The following is a 22,500-nucleotide window of genomic DNA, read 5'->3' as shown; positions in this document are numbered from 1 at the left end:
TTCAACTATTCATTTCCTTCTCTGTGGGCCTCGAGTGAGTTCACTAGTGTAACAGCGCAGCGCTTCTGTGTTGTACGTCACACGCATCACACACATGACCAGCGTCGGCCAATAGTGAGCCTACATGTGACGTAGCTCTAGGCTATCACACTACGCTAACTCACTACGCTAACTCACTACGCTATCACACTACGCTATCACACTACGCTATCACACTACGCTATCACACTACGCTATCACACTACGCTATCACACTACGCTATCACAGTACGCTAACTCACTACGCTATCACAGTACGCTATCTCACTACGCTAACTCACTACGCTAACTCACTACGCTAACTCACTACGCTATCACACTACGCTATCTCACTACGCTATCTCACTACGCTAACACAGTACGCTAACTCACTACGCTAACTCACTACGCTATCACAGTACGCTATCTCACTACGCTATCTCACTACGCTAACTCACTACGCTAACTCACTACGCTAACTCACTACGCTATCACACTACGCTATCTCACTACGCTATCACAGTACGCTATCTCACTACGCTAACTCACTACGCTATCACAGTACGCTAACTCACTACGCTATCACACTACGCTATCACACTACGCTATCACACTACGCTATCACAGTACGCTAACTCACTACGCTAACTCACTACGCTAACTCACTACGCTAACTCACTACGCTATCACACTACGCTATCTCACTACGCTATCTCACTACGCTATCTCACTACGCTAACTCACTACGCTAACTCACTACGCTAACTCACTACGCTAACTCACTACGCTAACTCACTACGCTAACTCACTAGGCTATCACACTAGGCTATCACACTAGGCTATCACACTAGGCTATCACACTAGGCTAACTCACTACGCTAACTCACTACGCTATCACACTAGGCTATCACACTAGGCTATCACACTACGCTAACTCACTACGCTAACTCACTACGCTAACTCACTACGCTATCACACTACGCTATCTCACTACGCTATCTCACTACGCTATCACACTACGCTAACTCACTACGCTAACTCACTACGCTAACTCACTACGCTAACTCACTACGCTAACTCACTAGGCTATCACACTAGGCTATCACACTAGGCTATCACACTAGGCTATCACACTAGGCTATCACACTAGGCTATCACACTAGGCTATCACACTAGTTTATCACACTAGGCTATCACACTACGCTATCACACTACGCTATCACACTACGCTATCACACTACGCTATCACACTAGGCTATCACACTACGCTATCTCACTACGCTAACTCACTACGCTATCACTCTACGCTAACTGACTAGAGGCCCACAGAGAAGGAAATGAATAGTTGAAATAAAGTCGTTATTTTTGTTTGTTTTTGCGCACAAAAAGTATTCTCGTCGCTTGATAAACTTAAGATTGAGCCACTGTAGTCACTTGGACTATTTTAACGATGTCTTAAATAATTTTTCGGGGAACAAGTTTCAATCCCTTAGAAGCCTATGGAGGAGTGATCCAGCTCTCAGATTTCATCAAAAATAATCTTAATTCGTGTTGCGAGGATGAACGGGTAAAACAAAGGGAAGCTGGAGCGCTGCTGGTGTCCCTTGTATCCTCTGGTGCTCTTGGAAGGGTTAAATGTTCATAACAAATTGGAAAAAAATCCAAGTCCAGGCACTCAGTGGGTTACAAAAGTAAAAAAGCCTTTATTATTTAGTCGAGGGCTAAAACACTAAAAAACACCAACGCGTATCGGCCCACCGGTCTTCATCAAGGTGTTGGTAACAAACAGACGAAATCAAGCAATACTTATAGTTGCATTGGTGTCAGGTGTGCCAGTCTGGCGCTTGCAACACATCTTTGGCCACTAGAGGCAGTAGTTCAGGTCATGTCTAATGCCAGAAGTTAAATCATACAAGTACAAGACAAAATAAGTGGAATAAATCTCCAAGTGGAAAAATTGGAGTGACACCACTACAAACATCTAGTGTACTCCACACAATATGTACCAAAAGCCAATAAATGTGAATTAGGCTAGTTACCCATCATAATTCTAATTTCATAGTCAAGATGGTTCTGAAACAATATTGACAAAAAAAAAGGGCATTGCATTCAAAGACTAATCAAAACACTGACCATTGAAACACAACAATTACGGGGTCTTATAAGAGGGAGAGTAATTACTGACAGAATTTACATTTTTGGGTGAACTGTCCCTTTAAGTAGGACTACACTGCAGTGCATTCTGGGTAAAATAAGACAAATTTCAAAAGAAAAAAACATGGCGGATGGAGTAAGCACATTCAACCGCTCAGTGCCGTTTACCCCAGCGGAAAACACGTGTGTTGGAGGAGTATAACAGTTACAAGGACATTTTACTTGGGAAAGTTAGCGAAGAATGTAGTAACAAGAAGAAATGTTTAATTTGGAAAAAGAAACGACAGTTAACAGTGTCAATCCGAGCGTTGCGCGGAGCGTTAAAGACGTACAGAAAAGATACAAAAACATGGTACAAGATGACAAAAAATAAATATTTAAGAGGAAATATCCTGAAAACCCTTTCACTTCCGTCAGCAAACCACAAACTATGAGCATTTTCCCTTTTCTTTTGGCTGTTTGTTATGTAACTGATTGTTACTGCTGGTTGGCATGGTAACAGAGTCTTAGACCTGAGTTAGCCTGGGTTAAGGTGTCTAACTTTTTTAGTCTAAATTAAGTCAGTCTTTATTTTTGTGAAACAGTCTAGCTTGCATTAGACTAGTGTATGAGCAGACTTAGACTTGTCTAACACTATAGACCGGTCTAAAACAGCTTTGTGAAACCGGCCCCAGTGAAGCACGAGTTACGGCGTGCGGGAAACGGCCCGTTGGGAGAATATAAAATGCCAATATGAACGCTAAAGCGGACCAGGACTTGAAACATTTTTTATATTTTGTTGAACCAAGTGAACCGAACTACAAGTGTGAACACACGGCAGTATAAACACCTGTATAGCGTACGACCGCGCGAGGCCGCCCAGCTCTCCGCGCCGCATCATTCACTCTGAGACTGTACATTATTGTCTGGCTCTGTTTTATAACCGAAGGACTTTCTGCGGGTCTTCTCTTGTGCATCACAGACGTCTGAGACGATAGCTTTATAAGGACTCTGGATGTTTTGGGTTTTGTCAGACTGGATCTGATTCTGTCCCCTTCCCAGAGTCCCTGTCTCTCTATATGGCATGTTAACTCGATCTGTGTTGGCATGCAATCACACTTAATTCCCTCGTAGATCTGTCTCTCTCTATCTCTCTATCTCTGTCTCTCTCTATCTCTCTCTATCTCTCTCGCCCTCTCTCTCTCTCTCTCTCTATCTCTCTCTATCTCTCTCTCTATCTCTCTCGCCCTCTCTCTCTCTCTCTCTCTCGCCCTCTCTCTCTCTCTGTGTCTCTCTCTATCTCTCTCTCTCTCTCTCTATCTCTCTCTCTCTGTCTCTCTCAATCTCTCTCTATCTCTTTCTATCTCTCTCTCTATCTCTCTCTCTCTCTGTCTCTCTCTATCTCTCTCTCTCTCTGTCTCTCTCAATCTCTCTCTATCTCTTTCTATCTCTCTCTCTATCTCTCTCTCTATCTCTCGCTCTATCTCTCTCTCTATCTCTCTCTCTCTCTGTCTCTCTCTATCTCTCTCTCTCTCTCTCTGTCTCTCTCAATCTCTCTCTATCTCTTTCTATCTCTCTCTCTCTCTATCTCTCTCGCCCTCTCTCTCTCTCTCGCCCTCTCTCTCCCTCTATATATATATATATATATCTCGCCCTCTCTCTCTCTCTATCTCTCTCTCTCTCTATATATATATATATATATATATATATCTCTCGCCCTCTCTCTCTATCTCTCTCGCCCTCTCTCTATATCTCTCTCTCTCTCGCCCTCTCTCTCTATCTCTCTCTCTCTCTCTCTCTATATATATATATCTCGCCCTCTCTCTCTCTGTCTCTCTCTCTCTCTATATATATATATATATATATCTCGCCCTCACTCTCCCTATCTCTCTCTCCCTCACTCAATTTTTTTTTTTTTTTTTCAAATTCAAATTCTCTCTCTCACTCTCTCTCACTGTCCCCCCCCCCCCCTTCTCTCTCTCTCTCTCTCTCTCTCTCTCTCTCACTCACTCTCTCTCACTTTCCCCCCCCCCTTCTCTCTCTCTCTCACTCCCTCTCTGTCTCTCTCTCTCTCTCCCTATCTCTCTCTCTCACTCTCTCTCACTGCCCCCCCCCCCCTTCTCTCTCTCTCTCTCTCTCTCTCGTGGATCGTGGGAGAGTCCTCTGATTGGCCGTAGTGTAGAATGCTGAGGAGAGAATGGCGGAAACGGCTTGTTATTTTGAGTTTGGGGAGCATGCAGTCTGTGTGGTCGTGTGGATGTTCTCTAATCTCACTATCTGTCTGTCTGTCTGATTATGGCACCAGTAATGGATTTGATCACCCCTGGTTGCGTTTGGGGGGTGGAGATGACACTGACGCTAATGCACTCACGATCCCCATTTCTGCTTGTGTCTCCCTCTTTGACAAACAAACAAATGAATCTTAATCATTAGAGAAATAACTCCTCTTTCACCATGATTGTGCATTGTTTGCCACTGAGGAAGATTCACAGTGCGTAACAGAATTACGGTTCTCCGAATGCGGTTTGTTTGACTGAACATCAGTGGCAGATTGCTTGTTAATGGATTTTAGGTTTGCTTTCCTTAAACGTTTTCATGTCCTTTTCCCTGCTAACTCACCCTCCACCTGCCTCCTCTTACTGGTGTTGATTTTAAACAACTGTGTGTTTCTGTGTTTGTAGAGCGGCTACACTGCGTACCGCTACACCCAGCCGACGGCCGTAGCGAGCCCGACAGCGGCGGCGGCAGCAGCGGCGGCCGCTTACAGCGACAGGTCAGACATTCACCACCCGATCGCTGGAGGACACTGATGAGCACACTTTATTATGAGCGGGGTTTGAAATTAACACCCGCAAAAACCAACAAATGCTGGAATAAATCAGCTGAGGCGCGTTACGCGGTCAAATCACGAGCCAATTTGACGTGTTACTTATTATGTTTACTCCCTTTGCTGGGGAAGTCCGTGTGAGACAAATCTGCAGATTTAGCTCAGATACTCATCAATAGTCATCAGGATATATTAAATACAGCATATAGTGCAGAATCTGCTCGTATCTGGCCTACTTAAACACACACGTCTAATAACAGCGCGCTTGGTCATTTGCATTGAAGCAATAGCGAAGATTAAAAAGCATTTGATTAACAGAAAAGACATTATTTACCAACATCCTATATTTGTTATGTTCTTTGTACTGTATCGATCTGTTCATCTAAAATACATTTTTTGATGAAAGAGGAAGAGAGGAGATGCTGGATGACAGGATGTTGTTTGAATAAGAAATGGATGTACAAAATACTAATTTTATTTCATATATACAAGTTCTGACGTAGTTAATCTGATTTATTTATTTTTGGCTAGTAGAAATTCTGATTGGCCAGGAACTTAATAATTTAGAAACCAAATTGCCCGGTGAGTGAAAGTTAATTTCAAACCCTGATTATGAGCAAAATCAGACCATATCTTGAACATGAGTGTTAATATTTAACCCTTGTGATGTTTTAAAAATCCTTTACCTAATTTGTAGGCAACAAAACCTTTTAAACTGCATGTGCAGATGCTGGCCTCTCTATCTTTTGTTGTTTGATTAGTGTTATTATAGAGACGGCACCAGGTTTATTAGGCTACTGTCACTTTAAGAGCTGCACTGATCCATTATACTGTCACACATGCGTTTCTTTCTCAGCTGTTTACATTCACTTAAAACAAAACTGACTGTTAATTAGTACATTTTTTGTTTGTGTTTGTCTGTTCAAGTGCAAAAAGACGTGAAAGATTACTCCGTTTAGTATCGCGCACTATTCAGTATCAGAGCTTGAATGGTTTATTCATATTAAAATGAACACAAAGTAACAGATAAGAGGAATTGAATTTTTAATTTCATTACAAGTGTCTGATTCCAGAATTGAAATTGATTCTCGATTCATAAAACCACAAGTGTAGCAAGGTCGAGAAAGCACAAAACTGATGATAATAGTTTTGGACAGTTGTTAACCCAGCAATAGCATTAGCATTTTCAGGAAAAAGAAACTCCTCTATGGTAAAATAATCAAATCATTAAAGGATTTAAAGTAATAAATGCAAAATGTTTTTCATCCTGTCACCTTTTATCAGTTATAAATCATGTTTACCATGATTCGCCAGTTATGAATCATATACATCAGTGGTTCTCGAAGTGTGGTACGCAGACTCCCTCTAGTGGTACGCAGAGGAATCACTGAATTTCGCATGTAGGATCAAAACCTTTTTTACAGTCTACGGATCGAACCGGTGTGATCAGCCTTGGCTGTCTGGTCCCGGAAGCGTACGGTCACACCGATGTGAGTGGAGCGTTCAGTGCATCATGTGATCAACTGCTAAATTCAAACGTGCTTTCGCGCGCTGAGCCAGAGACGGACGCGCTCGCGCTGTCATATATCACAACCATTCAGTGTTTTCAACCATATAATGTTCATTTAAGGTTTCAGAAATTTAAATACACAAGAACTATCAAAACAACACATTTAGAATTTGTACAATACACACAGAAGTCTGTGGAAGCGGCAATAATAATAATTTCCATTATAATTAGACGACATGTTTTATTCATGTCAGATACACACATTGTGTAAGTAACTTTCAAGTTTGCTCTATTCTACTACCAGTTCACCGCCCGCTTACTTTCATAAAGTTCGGGAGAAGTGGATGAATTCACGTGTTGTAAATCCAACCGTTGCACAAACTAACATGGTGGCGCCCGTACAGCTCAACTAACGCGGTCATTATAAAGGTGTTTAAACTACAAAACACTTCCACTTGACAATAGGAATATCAGATATTTCATGCCATAGCGAACACATTTCTGAATATTTTAAAGGTACATGTAAAAAGGTTAAATAATACACAGCCTGTGTTAACTTTTTTGTAATAAGTACAGTACTTTTTTTACTTAATTTTAGGTACAGTGCAGTTTTTATTTCACTTTTAGGTGCAATGCATTTGAATGTAACCATTAAGTTTTTTATTTACCTGTATGTAAGCAGCACAGTGCAGTGTTAATATTCAAAATGTGTTTTTACAATGTTTAAAGTTGCTGACAATAATAAATATTCTTATTAGAAATAAAACTGCCTCGTTTTTGAGCTGTGCATAACGGTAGCTGAATAGTTAGGCCTACGCTACTGTATTTTCATATTGATCATTATGGTGATAATGCCAAATATTTTCTGAGGTGGTACTTGGTGTAAAAAGTTTGAGAACCACTGATATACATGATTCAGCCAATATTTCCAATGTAAAATGGCAGATTTTGATCAAATAAATAGCTTTATCACTGGATATTACTGTTGGTTGTTTAAACTGGTGTAATTTTTTATTAATCACATGATTACCTCAGTGTCTATGGTGGTTATGGCCCTGATTATGAGATGTAATTGTTTTTTCTCTCTGTGTGTGTGTGCAGCTACGGGCGCGTGTACGCGGCGGATCCGTACGCGGCAGCATTAGCGACTCCGGCGGCGGCGGCGGCAGCGGCGTATGGAGTCGGAGCGATGGTGAGATATACGCTGCTTTATAAAACGGATAGTTCTAGTCCTTGATTCTGATTGGTTGAGCCGCGTTCGAAGCGGTTGTAAATGACCGCGCACATTCGTATTCCTGCGCAACCGCCGTTTCTGTTGCTTTGTTGCTGCACGTGTTGCTTGGCAACCTCTTTGGAACTACATTGCTTGGCGGAGGAATACATGTGTTTATAACGTCACATTTTTTGTTGTTGCTGATGTTTATTTTATGAATAAAATAAATATTAAAATTAATGTTGTTATGGAGTAACCGTTTCAGTTTCTCGCTCGCGGGTTTCTAACTTCACTCTGTCTTCCACAGGCCACTCTCTACAGAGGAGGATACAGCCGGTTTTCGCCATATTAAACTCCTTTAATACACTTCCAGATTTCCGGTCTCTCTGATACTTCACCAACAGCTGCTGACCTCGGAGCGAAAAACCTGATCACACTTTTGGACAAAAAAAAATCTAAAAAATCAAGCATAACGCGTCTGTTACGAACTTTGAAAAAGGAATGCAACTCTAAATCAGTTCAAAGAAGGTGGATTTTTTTTTTTTTTTTTAAGGAAACCTGACATCATTGAACACTAAATTGTAACAGATCTCTGACTGAAACTGCTTGACTGAGAAGCTCAAATCATTTCTTCCTTCGGCTCGTCTTTCTGCACATATGCATGCAGTAACGGCTCTAGACTGCCTCTAGTGGCCATTGAACTACATGTGCACAGAGCGCCAGGACCGCAGTGAACAAGTCTATGTCACCCTTCACTGTTTCACACTACAATAATGATCAATATTCTTTAAGAAATCTAGACATTCATCCGGACGGCTCTCGTCTCGGTTTTAAGGATCATCTTGAAATACGTGGATCCCATCAGCTCTGTACGGGAGGACGATGCTATTATCCCAAATACAGCAACATGATGAGAGACTACATCATGCTTTTCCTTTCTTTGGAAAGATCATGGATGAAAGGAAACTCCGATCGCTGTTACTAATCAGTGAAGTGTGACGCGCAGGAACGGGACGATGTGTCATAATAATCCGTCTGGCTGAAAGCTTTGTGTTGTTTAAACAGTACCTCCGTTCAGACCATTTTCAAGAGGCGTACCTTTAAAATTAAATAGTCATTATATGCAAGTAAACTAGAATAGACACAAAATTTTACCAAACATTATTATTATTATTATTATTATTAATTATTATTATCGTCATTAGTTTCTCATGGTTGTGTGTTGGCTTTGATGAAGAGCAGGACATCCTCTGAATCCACATTAGTACACAAAAGACGGCATAATGACTATAGCAAGTATTTAAATATGCTATGAAATACTTTTCTTTCTTTTTTTTCCTCTCCTTCAGATTTTGGGATTGAAAAGCCCTTCATGTGGAATATCGACAAGCTCTTTTATTAGCATAGTTTTGTAAAATATGCAAGTTTCAGCCCAACTTTCTGAGAAGCGGATTAAAAAAATGTCGTTTTTTTAAGGAAAAATTAATAGTATTTTTTTTTTTCGTCTTGCCGTGCGTGTCCTCTTTCCCTTTAGTATATTGGTATTTTGCTTTCTTTGAATTTTGGTTCCAAAGAAGAGTCAAGCACATTTTTGATTTGTGTGTGTAAACATATTTGTAATTCTATTGTTTGGTTTCTTTTTTCTTTTTTTATCAATAGGTTTTTGGTATCGTTTGAAGTGGCTCGTTAATTATTTCAAAAAGGCTGGAGATGGACTTGCAGAATCCTCTTATTGCAATCCAAGACCACAGCGGTTTCTTTATCTGTGAAAACACATGCATTTCTTTGTTTTGTTTGCAGGACATGCGTTTCAGTAGATTCTAGCTGCATGTAATTGTAATCGGGTCCAGGACTGAAAACGTTTTGCCATTTTAAAGTTTGGGAGTTGATTTGACTTCGGCTGTTTTGTGTGTGTGTGTGTGTGTGTGTGTGTGTGTGTGTGTGTGTGTGTGTGTGTGTGTGTGTGTGTGTGTGTGTGTGTGTGTGTGTGTGTGTGTGTGTGTGTGTGTGTGTGTGTGTGTGAGGGGTTTGAGTTTCATTGACACCAAGAGAATGAAAAACTGACCACAGTCTGAACACTAAACCAGACTCTTTTTTTTATTTTATTTTTTTATGTTTAAATGGTACTTGCAGTCTATGCATACACTTTACACAGTATTATAAGAGATTAAAATATCTCAGTACCTACATTCTGATCTTCTGGCTTTTAAAGATGCTATTGGAAAAGATGCGGTGGATTTGCTTGTTTCTCTTTCTCTCTCTCTTGTACGTTTCTCCCGTAGCGCCGAGAGCTCGGAGATCTTTGATACGAGGAGACCGAATTCTTGCATGACGTTTGTCTTCTGATGATGGAGTGAGAAGTTTGAAATCCCCTCCATTCGTGCAGTAAAGGATTAAAGATGGCGTCTCTTTTATTCTCCATTCTCGCACCTTATGAATATGATACCTGTCCCACATACTCTCCTTTGGTTTACAGTGTAACCGTGTTTTTGAGTTGAACTATTTCTCTCTCTCTCTACATATTCTGATTCCATTTGTGATGTAATTTGTATCTGAATGTCCATATAAACTGTTTTTTTTAAACAATCACTCCATGGTCCTTTGATTTCAGTTGTGTATTAAAATTGTAGTTGGCGTTAGGAGGGGATATTAAATATTATAATACAGGTGAATATTGTGAGAGGTTACTACTTATACTCTTGATGTAAAAGCACTCGGGAATGAAAGTGGCAGCAGAAAGACTAATTGTGAGATTGTAAATAATCGACCCTTTTCAGAAGTAATCATAGGGTGAACTTCTATAGCGGTGAATGAGAGAATTCATTAAACGTATAGATTTGCTCAAATAGCAAAAGAAGAAATCCACAAGAGCGTTTTCACAACTTTCAAATAGAGAGAGATTGATAATGGCGTTCAGAAGAGAGAAAGAAGTCAGTCTGTTTTGGAAACACCCTCACAGCAGCGTAACTACTGTAGTTTCTTGTTTTTGATGCAGAAGTAATAAAATAAAAACTATAGTGTTATTTATATATAGTATAAGGGTGTAGGTTTGATTTTGAGATTGGTGGGAAAATAAAAACATTTGTGAAAGACCTTTGCATAATCTCAGATCAATGAGGCCTGATCAATCAGATCCAAAAAGAAATACGAAACCTATGCTATGATTGAATCTAATATTTGGCAATAACAGCATAACTAAAGATCTTTTTTGTGAGTAGTTCATTTTGACTCGACTCATAACGAGGTGGAAAAATCCTCAAAAACTACAAAAATCATTTAAAAAAAATGTTTTGAGGAAGTTATTATACTCTCTGTGAGCAGATTCAGTAAGCTTGAGTCCAATGCAATAACATTAACTAGTATTTTTGTGGAAAAGTAAATCAGAATCACCGGCTCCCAGAATGAGGAACATTCAGATCCTCTCCCTGAAATAAACACACATCGCTTAAAAAGAACAGAGCTTGTTGTTCAATTTATCTTCTCAGGTAATGACAGTGATGTTAGATGAGGCCAAAAATACAACAGCAGTGATTACATTAATATATTTTAATAGTTTGATCAAAATTGGTGCGAGGGACAATTCAGTAGTGGCTGGATATTGGTAGGGATGTGATGTATCAAATTTTCATACCATGATAATTGCTGAAGCTTTTATCACTATCATATTAAGTTACAAAAAAGGTGTTTTTAAATGAACATTTAAATACAATAAAACTATACGCGAAAAATGATAAGGTAAACAAATATTTCACAGATTAAACTGCAAAAGAACAATAGGAAACACTTTACAATAAGGTCTCATTAACTAACAATGAGAAATAGTTATATTTGTTACAGAAGTTACGAGGCCCCTGTTGTATTGTTAGTGTTATTATTCTTCCGCTCTTGAGTTTATGTCAGCACATAGAACCGCTAGCGGGAAAGTTAGGATATTCGCCACACAGATAGAGGACAGTCTGAACATTAACCACAGCCATTTTGGAGTCTTTAACTCAATCCATCCAGCGTAATACATTTTGAACAATAAGGGCTAGAAACCAAATGATTTTCCATCTGATTCTTTAGCTCATGACGATTCGATCTTATAACGTAATTTTCCATCATGAAAATATTTCTGCCATTTTAATTTTCTGAAGAATGTTTTTTTTTTTTAACTCGTCCTAGACGGTTAGTCCGATTTTCACCAACATTGGCTTAGGTCGTCTTGAGACCATGCTGGCAAAAAGTTATTAAAAGATTTTTGACAAACTTTTTCGCTAACGAAAAACGCGTGAACTAGTTTGACGAAGATGCAATCGGGGCATTCATACCGCGGAGCGGTTAACGAGCTCTGATGACGACACACACAACTGATCCCCGATTGGCCGGATTCATCGCATGACAACAATCACGGTTGTTTTCATGTTTATTCCGACACCTTCAGTTCCACTAATGCTCACAAATCAGCATTTTTATAACAGTAAAATCTCTTTACATGTTAGTCGCGATATGCTGTATTAACCAGTAAATAAAAAGTATTGAATGGAAACGTGTCTGAAACGTCTATGTATTTGACAAATATTGCGAGATTGGTCGAACTGCAGAACTGCAGATCCATACGTCATAGCAGTGTGAGGACGACAGTCTGATGCCGGAAGTGGGCGCGGCAAGGCATTGCGCTACTTTCGTGTTTTGGAACGTTTTAAAGTTTAAAACAACGTTATTATAAAGACTTTTTTAAAAACGATTTAATTGAAAGGATTGTATATATATATATATCAAATAGTATAACAGATAAAAATTATGTTCTGTCCTATTAACAAAAGACAATATAGCCTACTAGTACTATTAACAAATGTTAATCGGTTTTTAAAAGTTAAAATGATACTTTACCCGTTTGCTTTGTTGAGTCAAATGACAATGTAAATTGAACAAAGCCTAAAACAAAAATAAAAATAATACAATGAAAACAAAGCTTGAGCGTGTGAACATTTGATTTTAATTGAAAATGATTTTTAATGCTCAACCAACATTTTTTTTCATAGACCATACACAACAATTATATGATGAAATGTGAAATATGACGGGAAATAGGAAACACTCAGTTCCTGTGCTTCAGAGTGTAACTCCAACCCTACCCAAACTTATCCCTGTTGTGTGTTTAAATGTTTAATTGGATGCCTTCGTAGATATGAAATATTATTATAACAAAATACAAATATATATATATTTTTGTGTTTTGTTAGCTTTAGTTTCAGTGTGCATTGTTTGTGCAACCTTTAGACGTTAATGAAGCTAAATTATTTTTCTATGGCTAAATCATGCAGAAAACCATCTAATTCCAAAGGGACTAGGCCTACCTTGAAATGCAATGTAAGTCACTTTGGATAAAAGCGTCTGCCAAATGCATTAATGTAAAGTAGTATCTATTGCCACTGTATATTAAAAAATAACTCCAGATGTTCATACCTCCATGAACAACAGCCTTTTTAAAGTGGATTTTAATGTGATTATTCAATTTGTCCCGTCTCGTCGGTTTAAAAATACTGCTATCACAAAAAGGGCAGTGAGTATTTCTGCAGCATGTTGTGCATTGCTCCAAAGTTGGTAGTGCTGAACCTCTCTGAATCATTATTTACTTCTATAGGTGAAATAAAATACAATTAATGCAATTCTCATGGTCAGAAAATTTAACAAATGCTGTAAAATACAACGCCAACAACAAATTAATTCACAAATCATGAATATGTAACCTAACAAAGTGATACAATCCAACTGTAAAATAACAATACGTGATCAAGTGCCTTCGTCACAATTCTCACTTAGTCAAATTTATTATAGCACTTTTTACAATACAGACTGTTTCAAAGCAGCTTCACAGGGATAATAGGAAAATAGTGCAACAAAGTTTGTCTGTGCAGATCTAGAACAAAATAGTGTCATAATACAGCTTAAGTAAGTTCAGTGTTGATTCATTTATGTTGTAAAAAAGTTATTAATTCAGTTAATTAATCTATATAGCCATTCTGGAGAAAACAGTGATGTCATCGTCCAGCTCAGTTCAGTTCTCATGTAATGGTGTCAATGACAGATTTAACTTAGTTAAGTTTTATTTGGGTCAACTTCAAAAGAAAAGGGAAAAGAGAAAAACTATTTACAAACAAACATGTAAAAAAGATCAATGGTATTGTTGAATATTAACTTACAAAATACTTAGAGCCGTTTTGTATAAGCGTATAACGTTAAGTATGTTGCATCCATCAAAGATAGAACCGTTTTTTGCTCCGCCACATAATTAAACATGAACTCCGCCCACTTCCGGCATCAGACTGTTAGGCTCGCGCTGTCGTCCTCACACTGGTTCTGCGCTTCTGCAGTCGGTTACTATTGAATATTGCAGCTCCTTCACACGCAACTCTCGCCGATCGGTTACATCAGAGAATGTCTAATAAGGGGAGAATTGGCACTGTCTGGTTACTTCCGGTTTCTGGACTGGCTGCAGTAACACGTATCTGTCCATGCGGGGGCGCTCGCAGGCGAGTGCAGAATGAATGGGAGTCTATGGGGTTTCACCCCCAGAAATCCACTTTTCTCAGGATGTAATTTTTTGTCAAGTAATTTGAAGGTTGCATTCAAAGGGGGGGGGGGGGGGGGGGGCTAAGATAATACACTCAGCTGAAAATTGCATCTTTAAGTTCTCTTATCTGTTCTAAAAATCCGTTCAAAAATGTGATGACGTCACATAATAGCAGAATGCTAGCGTGTTCCGGCCAACAACGACCTAACCTGTAAGAAATCGAAAGGGCATAAGTACTCGTTCATTCGACTTTTGGTCTATAATCTATATTGAACTTGCGGAATCAACAATAAAGTCTACGTTGATTCAACGACAAGCAGGAGAAAGGGATACATTTAGCCGTCTAGCTCCACAGAGTTGTAATGGAACTGCAACCAAGATGATATACAACGGGGCTAATAGGAAGTGCCGAGACTCTCCATAGACGGACTCTGGTTACATCCAGCCGCAGCCGATTTCCAACACACCTTTCCACAACGCTTTAGCGACACACAGCGTTTCGGCACAGCGCCACCTACTGGCCTGGAGATATGATAAATGTCTATTTGCTTATAACTTCTGAACGGGTTATTATTACAAAAATCATAATCTCGTTAGTTTTGGGGCGACATACTGAGTCGAGTGATATCTAATTATTAATTTCCCATTCCCTTTAAAAGCCAGTTCGCTATTTACATGCGGAATTTAATTTGCAAGCGGAAAAACTGAACGCTTTAGCGAGGAAACTGATCTGCTCGTGCGCGAGGTTAAAGCTGTGTGTGTGTGTGTGTGTGTGTGTGTGTGTGTGTGAGAGAGAGAGAGAGAGAGAGAGGGGTTAAAGCGCAAGCAGAACATCTACGGGACAAGCCGGATTCCACCATATCTTTATGTACAAAATATTAATATTTTACATTGTAATCCCTTTATTTTTAATACTTGGCATGTTTGTGTGCATCGGTACTTGCGTATGTATGATAGAGCCCGATAACAAGTCAGTCTGGACCAATTACTCAGTAGAGACCCCCGAGACCAGCAAATAGAATTATTTTTAATTTATACTATTTTAATATAGGCCTAATATATACTATGTTAATACCCTGGTATTTCTCAGATTGTATTTCGTTGCCGATGACTATTATGACAAATAGATATAAAATCAATATTTTTAAAAAAGAGAGACTTTTTTGAAAAATGAAATTATTGGACTTGTTTCCAAATGGACCCAGTTTAAAGATTCTCTATCAGTTGTGAAAGAGAAAAGACTAATCACACAAATTTGGGAAAAAAGCATGTTTTATTGTGTTCTACTGCCAAATCGAGGATTTTAATGATCGAATGAGTTGGTTCTGACACAGACACAATCTCCATGTACAGCTCAAAGTCGGTTTGTACTTGGTTCATGTGTGATGTTGCGTCTCTGAGATGGATTCCTCCTGCTGAGAGTTTCAGAGACGCAGTGCTGGAAGAGTCACTGTGCCATTCGTCCTCTTTTCCAAAAAAAAAAAAAAAATGTGTTTCCTCTATATTACACACACCAAGACTACAGATGCGTTCAGCCCGACACACAGGTTTGGTGAGTGTGATATTACGTGATCAGGAGGAAAGATCTACAAAATGCCATATTTGGCCAGATCGCTGAGCTCCATGTCTCCAAAAGCTTCCCAGGGGCAAACCACAGTGATGTCTGTAGAAAACCCAGAGAAAGAAGGAGGTCAGCTTCATCTCTGCATGTCAATCAAAACACTGAAACGATATTTAGGTGACGAAGGCGACTGAAACGCCAGGCTTTACCTGTGCCGAGACCCTCCATCCCAGGGATGTCGTCTCCGAAGCCTTTCTGGCCCGGTTTAGGAGCCTTGCTCTTGAAGGTGCGAGTGGTCCTCTGCTTGAACTTCGGTGGCCCTCTCTTCTCGACGGGTGCTGGCGCGTCCATCGCTCTCACTTACTGAAATATAAACAGCTTCACTTTAAAAGTGTCTCTATCGTCCCCTTTACTGATGTCCTCAACAGGTTAGCTGTTAATCTACTCATTTTGGGTTTGTGTTAATCCTAATCTGCTGGTTACACAATGAGTTGGTTAATTTACCAACATCTGTTGCTCTTTACATAATCTTGCTAATCTCGTAGAGGAGATGCCCGGTGCGCTAAATCACATTTATCCTTGCCTACTTCTAGAATCCTGGGAGAAAAGCTTCTGTTTTTAGTCTGTTTTTGCCTAAATTGGCTTTCGCTGTTTGTCTACTGTATATTTCAGCTTCATCTAAAGAAACGTAGACTAAGATCGAGTCTTTCAGGCTGTAATCTATGAAAGATTGTTTCCGCCATGGAATAAAAATAAAAAATGGTACAGAAATGGAAAGAGTATATATTTATACTTTTTTTTTCTCTTTTATTTTTTTACTTAATTGGAATGGTACGAAACTTGGTTATGGTTTTGGCACTTGCTGTGTGAACACAAAAAATCATGGACATTATTCAAAAAGGTTAAAAAATAGTGACACTTGTATTGTTCACCAATTTCATCTAGTGGAAGATATCAACCTCACATTTGAACACAGCTTGTTTAGATTTATGGCTTTGATTTTCTCGCCGTTTTAGAGCAAAATGTGTTTTGGAAAATATATTTTTCATATAAAAAAAGAATAACCTCGAATAATTTTCTAACATTTTCCAAATCACATTTTTAAAACGTTTTTCACCTCAGCAATAATCTGCCAATAAATATAATTTAGTTATAAATAAATAAAACATTATTGAACTAAAATAGAACAATCATTTCATTTTTGACCAAGGGATGATGTTCAACTGAATATCCAGATTGTAATTTTAACTCGCATTCTGCTTTTCCTTTTCATTGATTTCCTCTCCGTCACTAAATCTGTCTGTTCTTTATCAGTCCCTGAAAGTCTTTCTCTCTTTTTGTTATTATGTTCAGTCTGTTTTGTGGTTTTCTCCTCCTCCAGAACTCCTGCTGTCAGTAAATGGTGTTGTAAATGAAATGCCGTATACTTGAGCTGACTGTTCCTCAGTGTGTGTGCTGTAAGTGTGTGTGAGTCTCTTACCGTGTGCTGGAGTTTCTGGCTCTTCTGCTGCTTCTCTTCTGCGATGTCTCGCTTCAGCTCGTGTCAGTGTTTCTGCGGGACTCTTTATAGCGCTCCGCTAATCTTCTGATCCTCAAACGCCTTCAACAGAAGCAGAGAGAGGGATCAGGAGATTGACACATGGAGTATTTTAAGGACAGCTGAGGACACGTGTGTGGTAACAGTCATAGTTTATTCACAACATCTGCAGTTTGTCTGACAGACACAGACATGAACACCAGATATGATGAATGTGTGTTCAAACACCTTTATGGCCATTAGTTGATTAATATGTAACACTTTCTCTATCCTCAGTTCTAGTCTAATTTTCATATTATCAACACATCCCAGCTAACAAAATATATTAGAAGAACGTTGTGCTAACGTTCCTATTAGGTTACGCAAACATTTCCTGAATTTTCTCTGAAAATGTTTCACAAACTTTAAGGGAACATTCAATTATCATTTTTTCAAACATTATGTTACTTTTGAATGTTCTCTTAACAACTTTTGTGCTAATGTTTTGAGAACATTATTAAAGACCATGCAGATAACTTTGAACACAATCCATTAATGCTACCGATAAAGTTTGTTCATAACTTTGAGAGAACTGCATCGTTCATTTTTATTTTCCATATTAAATACTTCATAACCAATTAAATGAATTGTAAGCTAATTGTATCTAAATCTAAAAATAAATCAGTATTATGTTTTATTTTGATGCTGTGCCTATTCAACTTCATGAATGATTAAATAGCATCAAATGCTTCTTGTCAACCAACTCAAACGTCGACTGGTGAGTTGATGTTGATTCATGTTTGTGATCTCAGGTCAAGCTCTTTAAATCTTCTCGAAGCTGCGACTGCTGATGTGTAAAGATGATTCAGCGAGAAACACACTCCTGATTTACCCTGATCCTAAACATACGGTTATATCTGACCTTTACTAATTAAAGATTAAGCCGCTCTAATCCACAATCCCCATTGGCTGTACTGGTTATTACATAATCTGCTCATTAACATATACTGTAATATGCTCATGTGTGTTTGTTTATTCTGTGACAGGTATTCAAACACATCTATATCTGATGAGGAGGAGTTTATATACAGCTTGTAATCATGAGTTTGTTGCATTCAAGTGATTTGTTTTTGGCAAAAATATGAATAATGGAGGACACCATGTTCATTCCTGCCTTTTTTTGGGGGAAATCTTAGTAAAGCCAAAAGGTTTTGAAGTAATGAGTCAATATCCAACACATTTTATATAAAAATTAGCGTCCTAATCATTGGCAACCATACAAACATTCACCGTGTCTTCTGATTCTGGAGTTTTAGTCAAATAAATTGTGTTTTCACTGTGTAAAATACATGCAATATGCATCAAATGGTTATTTATAATACTCAGGTATTAAAGGGTTAGTTCACCCAAAAATGAAAATGATGTCATTAATGACTCACCCTCATGTCGTTCCAAGCCCGTAAGACCTCCGTTCATCTTCAGAACACAGTTTAAGATATTTTAGATTCAGTCCGAGAGCTTTCTGTCCCTCCATTGAAAATCTATGTACGGTATACTGTCCTTGTCCAGAAAGGCAATAAAGACATCATCAAAGTAGTCCACGTGACCTCAGTGGGTTAGTTAGAATGTTTTGAAGCATCGAAAATACATTTTGTTCCAAAAATAACAAAAACTACGACTTTATTCAGCATTGTATTCTCTTCCGGTTCTGTTGGGGATCCGCGTTCACGGGTCCGCAGTGACGCTGCTGACCTAAGACGAGCTGACGTGTATCTGGTGCGTCCGTGTATTCGGGTTCAAATAAATATGGCTGGGCAAAAAAATGCAAGTCTTCCCCTGTGTGGAAATCCTTAGACATGTTTGCAAAGATTGTTTTGTTTCCAGCGTGCGTCTCCTCAGACTGTAAACGAAGCTCGGGCGCACCAGACACACGTCAGCTCGTCTTACGTCAGCGGACTCGTGAACGCGGATCCACAACAGAACCGGAAGAGAATACAATGCTGAATAAAGTCGTCGTTTTTGTTATTTTTGGAACAAAATGTATTTTCGATGCTTCAAAACATTCTAACTAACCCACTGATGTCACATGGACTACTTTGATGATGTCTTTATTGCCTTTCTGGACAAGGACAGTATACCGTACATAGATTTTCAATGGAGGGACAAAAGCTCTCGGACTAAATCTAAAATATCTTAAACTGTGTTCTGAAGATGAACGGAGGTCTTACGGGCTTGGAGCGACATGAGGGTGAGTCATTAATGACATCATTTTCATTTTTCGGTGAATTAACCCTTTAAAATGAGAGTTTCATAAATTTGAATTGAAAGGCAATATTCATGCACTTGACTTTCATGAGCATCTTCTGAAGCTTTGTGGCAAATCTAGAAATGCACATCGCTGTCATTACCAGAAACACACACTCTTCTGCACATCTCTGCCGTGACCTCTGACCTTTCCTCTAGGTTAAATGTTGCATAACTCGTGACTGTAAGAAAACAGTTTGTTTTAAACTCTTAGCTGAGCATTAGCTCTATTTTAAATCCTGACCCATAGATCCCGTATTGAGAAGAAACAGCAGCTCTTAATCTATCCTGATGTGAACCGGTTTAACTGGATCAGGGAGTGCTGAAACACACCGCTTTAACCAATCACACACGAGCACATGCATTCACAGCACAACAACGAGGAAAACAACAACAAAACGTTTAGCTAATGTTCCCATTAAGTTAGGCTATGAAAACTTTATTTCTGAATGTTCTCTGAACGTTCAAAACGTCCATTTAAATTTTTTTTTAAAAAAAGATTCTTGTTTATGTGAACATTGAGGGAACATTCAATTTCATCATTCTTCAAACATTATGGAACGTCACTTTTGAATGTTCTCTGAACGTTCTGAAACAAGTAGTGTAACATAAACATCCAATTAAAACGTTTCAGAAAAAAGAAGCAGTGTATAAGTGACATTTTTGTGCTAATGTTTTGAGAACATTATTTTAACCTTGAATGAACGTTCTATTAACGTTACTGGAAGTATGTTTGTTCATAACCTTGCCAGAATCTTTTTATTTGCTGGAAATAGTATTATTTCACATCTTGAATCAACTGTAAATAGTTGAAACACATCCGTATGTTCTTCTGCTGGACCCACAAAGATTGAACGAAACACACACACTGTTTGTTGGGGTTTTACAGCTGGTATACTGTTTTACGTATCTTCTTTATATCTGTTTAATATTGTGAAATAATTAGGGCTGGGAAAAGATTAATCGCATCCAAAATAAAAGTTTGTGTTTACATAATGTGTGTGCACTGTGTATAATCATTTTGTATATATAAATACACACACATGCATGTATACATATAAGAATTTTTTTTATTTATATATAAAATATTTATGTTTATATATAATATAAATTATAAATAAATATATACAGTATATACATGAAAATATTTCTTAAATATATACATGCATGTGTGTGTATTTATATATATACAAAATAATTATACACAGTGCACACACATATATTATGTAAACACAAACTTTTATTTTGGATGCGACTAATCACGATTAATCTTTTCTCAGCCCTAGAAATAATATCATTTTGAAGTAAAATTTTCAAATTAAATGAGGGGCTTCGTTCATCTTCGGAACACGAATTAAGATATTTGTGATTAAATCTGAGAGCTGGATCACTCCTCCATAGGCTTGTAAGGGATTGAAACTTGTTCCCTGAAAAGTTATTAAAGACATCGTTAAAATAGTCCAAGTGACTACAGTGTCTCAATCTTAAGTTTATCAAGCGACGAGAATACTTTTTGTGCGCAAAAACAAACAAAAATAACGACTTTATTTCAACTATTCATTTCCTTCTCTGTGGGCCTCGAGTCAGTTAGCGTAGTGTGATAGCGTAGTGTGTTAGCGTAGTGTGATAGCATAGTGTGATAGCGTAGTGTGATAGCGTAGTGAGTTAGCGTAGTGTGATAGCGTAGTGTGATAGCGTAGTGTGATGGCGTAGTGTGATAGCGTAGTGTGTTAGCGTAGTGTGATAGCGTAGTGTGTTAGCGTAGTGCGATAGCATAGTGTGATAGCGTAGTGTGATAGCGTAGTGTGATAGCGTAGTGAGTTAGCGTAGTGTGATAGCGTAGTGTGATGGCGTAGTGTGATGGCGTAGTGTGATAGCGTAGTGAATTAGCGTAGTGTGATAGCGTAGTGTGATAGCGTAGTGTGATAGCGTAGTGAGTTAGTGTAGTGAATTAGCGTAGTGTGATAGCGTAGTGTGATAGCGTAGTGTGATAGCGTAGTGTGATAGCGTAGTGTGATAGCGTAGTGTGATAAGCGTAGTGTGATAGCGTAGTGAGATAACGTAGTGTGATAACGTAGTGTGATAGCGTAGTGTGATAGCGTAGTGAGATAGCGTAGTGTGATAGCGTAGTGTGATAAGCGTAGTGTGATAGCGTAGTGAGATAACGTAGTGTGATAACGTAGTGTGATAGCGTAGTGTGATAGCGTAGTGAGATAGCGTAGTGTGATAGCGTAGTGTGATAGCGTAGTGTGATAAGCGTAGTGTGATAGCGTAGTGAGATAACGTAGTGTGATAACGTAGTGTGATAGCGTAGTGTGACAACGTAGTGTGATAGCGTAGTGAGTTAGCGTAGTGTGATAGCGTAGTGTGATACCGTAGTGAGTTAGCGTAGTGTGATAGCGTAGTGTGATAGCGTAGTGTGATAACGTAGTGTGATAGCGTAGTGTGATAGTGTAGTAAGTTAGCGTAGTGTGATAGCGTAGTGTGATAGCGTAGTGAGTTAGCGTAGTGTGATAACGTAGTGAGATACCGTAGTGTGATAGCGTAGTGTGATAGTGTAGTAAGTTAGCGTAGTGTGATAGCGTAGTGAGTTAGCGTAGTGTGATAGCGTAGTGTGATAGCGTAGTGAGTTAACGTAGTGAGTTAGCGTAGTGTGATAGCGTAGTGTGATAGCGTAGTGAGTTAGCGTAGTGTGATAGCGTAGAGCTACGTCACATGTAGGCTCACTATTGGCCGACGCTGGTCATGTGTGTGATGCGTGTGACGTACAACAACAGAAGCGCTGCGCTGTTACACTAGTGAACTCACTCGAGGCCCACAGAGAAGGAAATGAATAGTTGAAATAAAGTTATTTTTGTGTTT

General features: G+C 38.8%; 2 protein-coding genes across 5 annotated transcripts in view; one reads left to right on the top strand and one right to left on the bottom strand.

Moving 5' to 3' along the window:
* Positions 1–10,290, top strand: part of LOC143701972 (RNA binding protein fox-1 homolog 2-like) — a 30,097-nt gene extending 19,807 nt beyond the window's left edge. For 2 of the 4 annotated variants that reach the window (XM_077195637.1, XM_077195635.1), the window contains exons 9-12: positions 4,833–4,924; positions 7,590–7,680; positions 8,009–9,618; positions 9,726–10,290. In XM_077195637.1, coding sequence (XP_077051752.1) covers positions 4,833–4,924; positions 7,590–7,680; positions 8,009–8,053 — 228 coding nt within the window. In that variant the 3' untranslated portion in view covers positions 8,054–9,618; positions 9,726–10,290. Of the gene's footprint in view, positions 1–4,832; positions 4,925–7,589; positions 7,681–8,008; positions 9,625–9,725 lie in introns of those variants that run through there. The other 2 variants (XM_077195636.1, XM_077195638.1) reach the window with 2 other exon arrangements.
* A 5,310-nt stretch (positions 10,291–15,600) lies between these two features.
* On the bottom strand, positions 15,601–17,416 carry LOC143701976 (retinal cone rhodopsin-sensitive cGMP 3',5'-cyclic phosphodiesterase subunit gamma-like). The gene is made up of 3 exons (XM_077195642.1): positions 17,299–17,416; positions 16,028–16,181; positions 15,601–15,920 (listed from the first exon to the last, which is right to left on the bottom strand). Exons 2-3 carry the CDS (start codon positions 16,167–16,169, stop codon positions 15,844–15,846), a joined length of 219 nt encoding a protein of 72 aa, XP_077051757.1. The 5' UTR covers positions 16,170–16,181; positions 17,299–17,416; the 3' UTR covers positions 15,601–15,843.
* Positions 17,417–22,500: the final 5,084 nt, after the last annotated feature.

The sequence above is a fragment of the Siphateles boraxobius genome, unplaced genomic scaffold, assembly GCF_051911475.1.
Source record: "Siphateles boraxobius isolate OS27281-9 unplaced genomic scaffold, OSU_SipBor_1 339, whole genome shotgun sequence".
Lineage (NCBI taxonomy): Eukaryota > Metazoa > Chordata > Actinopteri > Cypriniformes > Leuciscidae > Siphateles > Siphateles boraxobius.
Note: the sequence above shows the minus strand (reverse complement) of the source record. Positions and strands in the feature narration are given on the sequence as shown.

Bases quoted from the DNA above. Each gene is read 5' to 3' on its own strand.
- LOC143701976 (XM_077195642.1), bottom strand. From the start codon at position 16,169: ATGGACGCGCCAGCACCCGTCGAGAAGAGAGGGCCACCGAAGTTCAAG. The intron at 15,921-16,027 runs GTAAAGCCTGGC...GGTTTTCTACAG, and splicing joins GATGGAGGGTCTCGGCACAG to ACATCACTGTGGTTTGCCCC.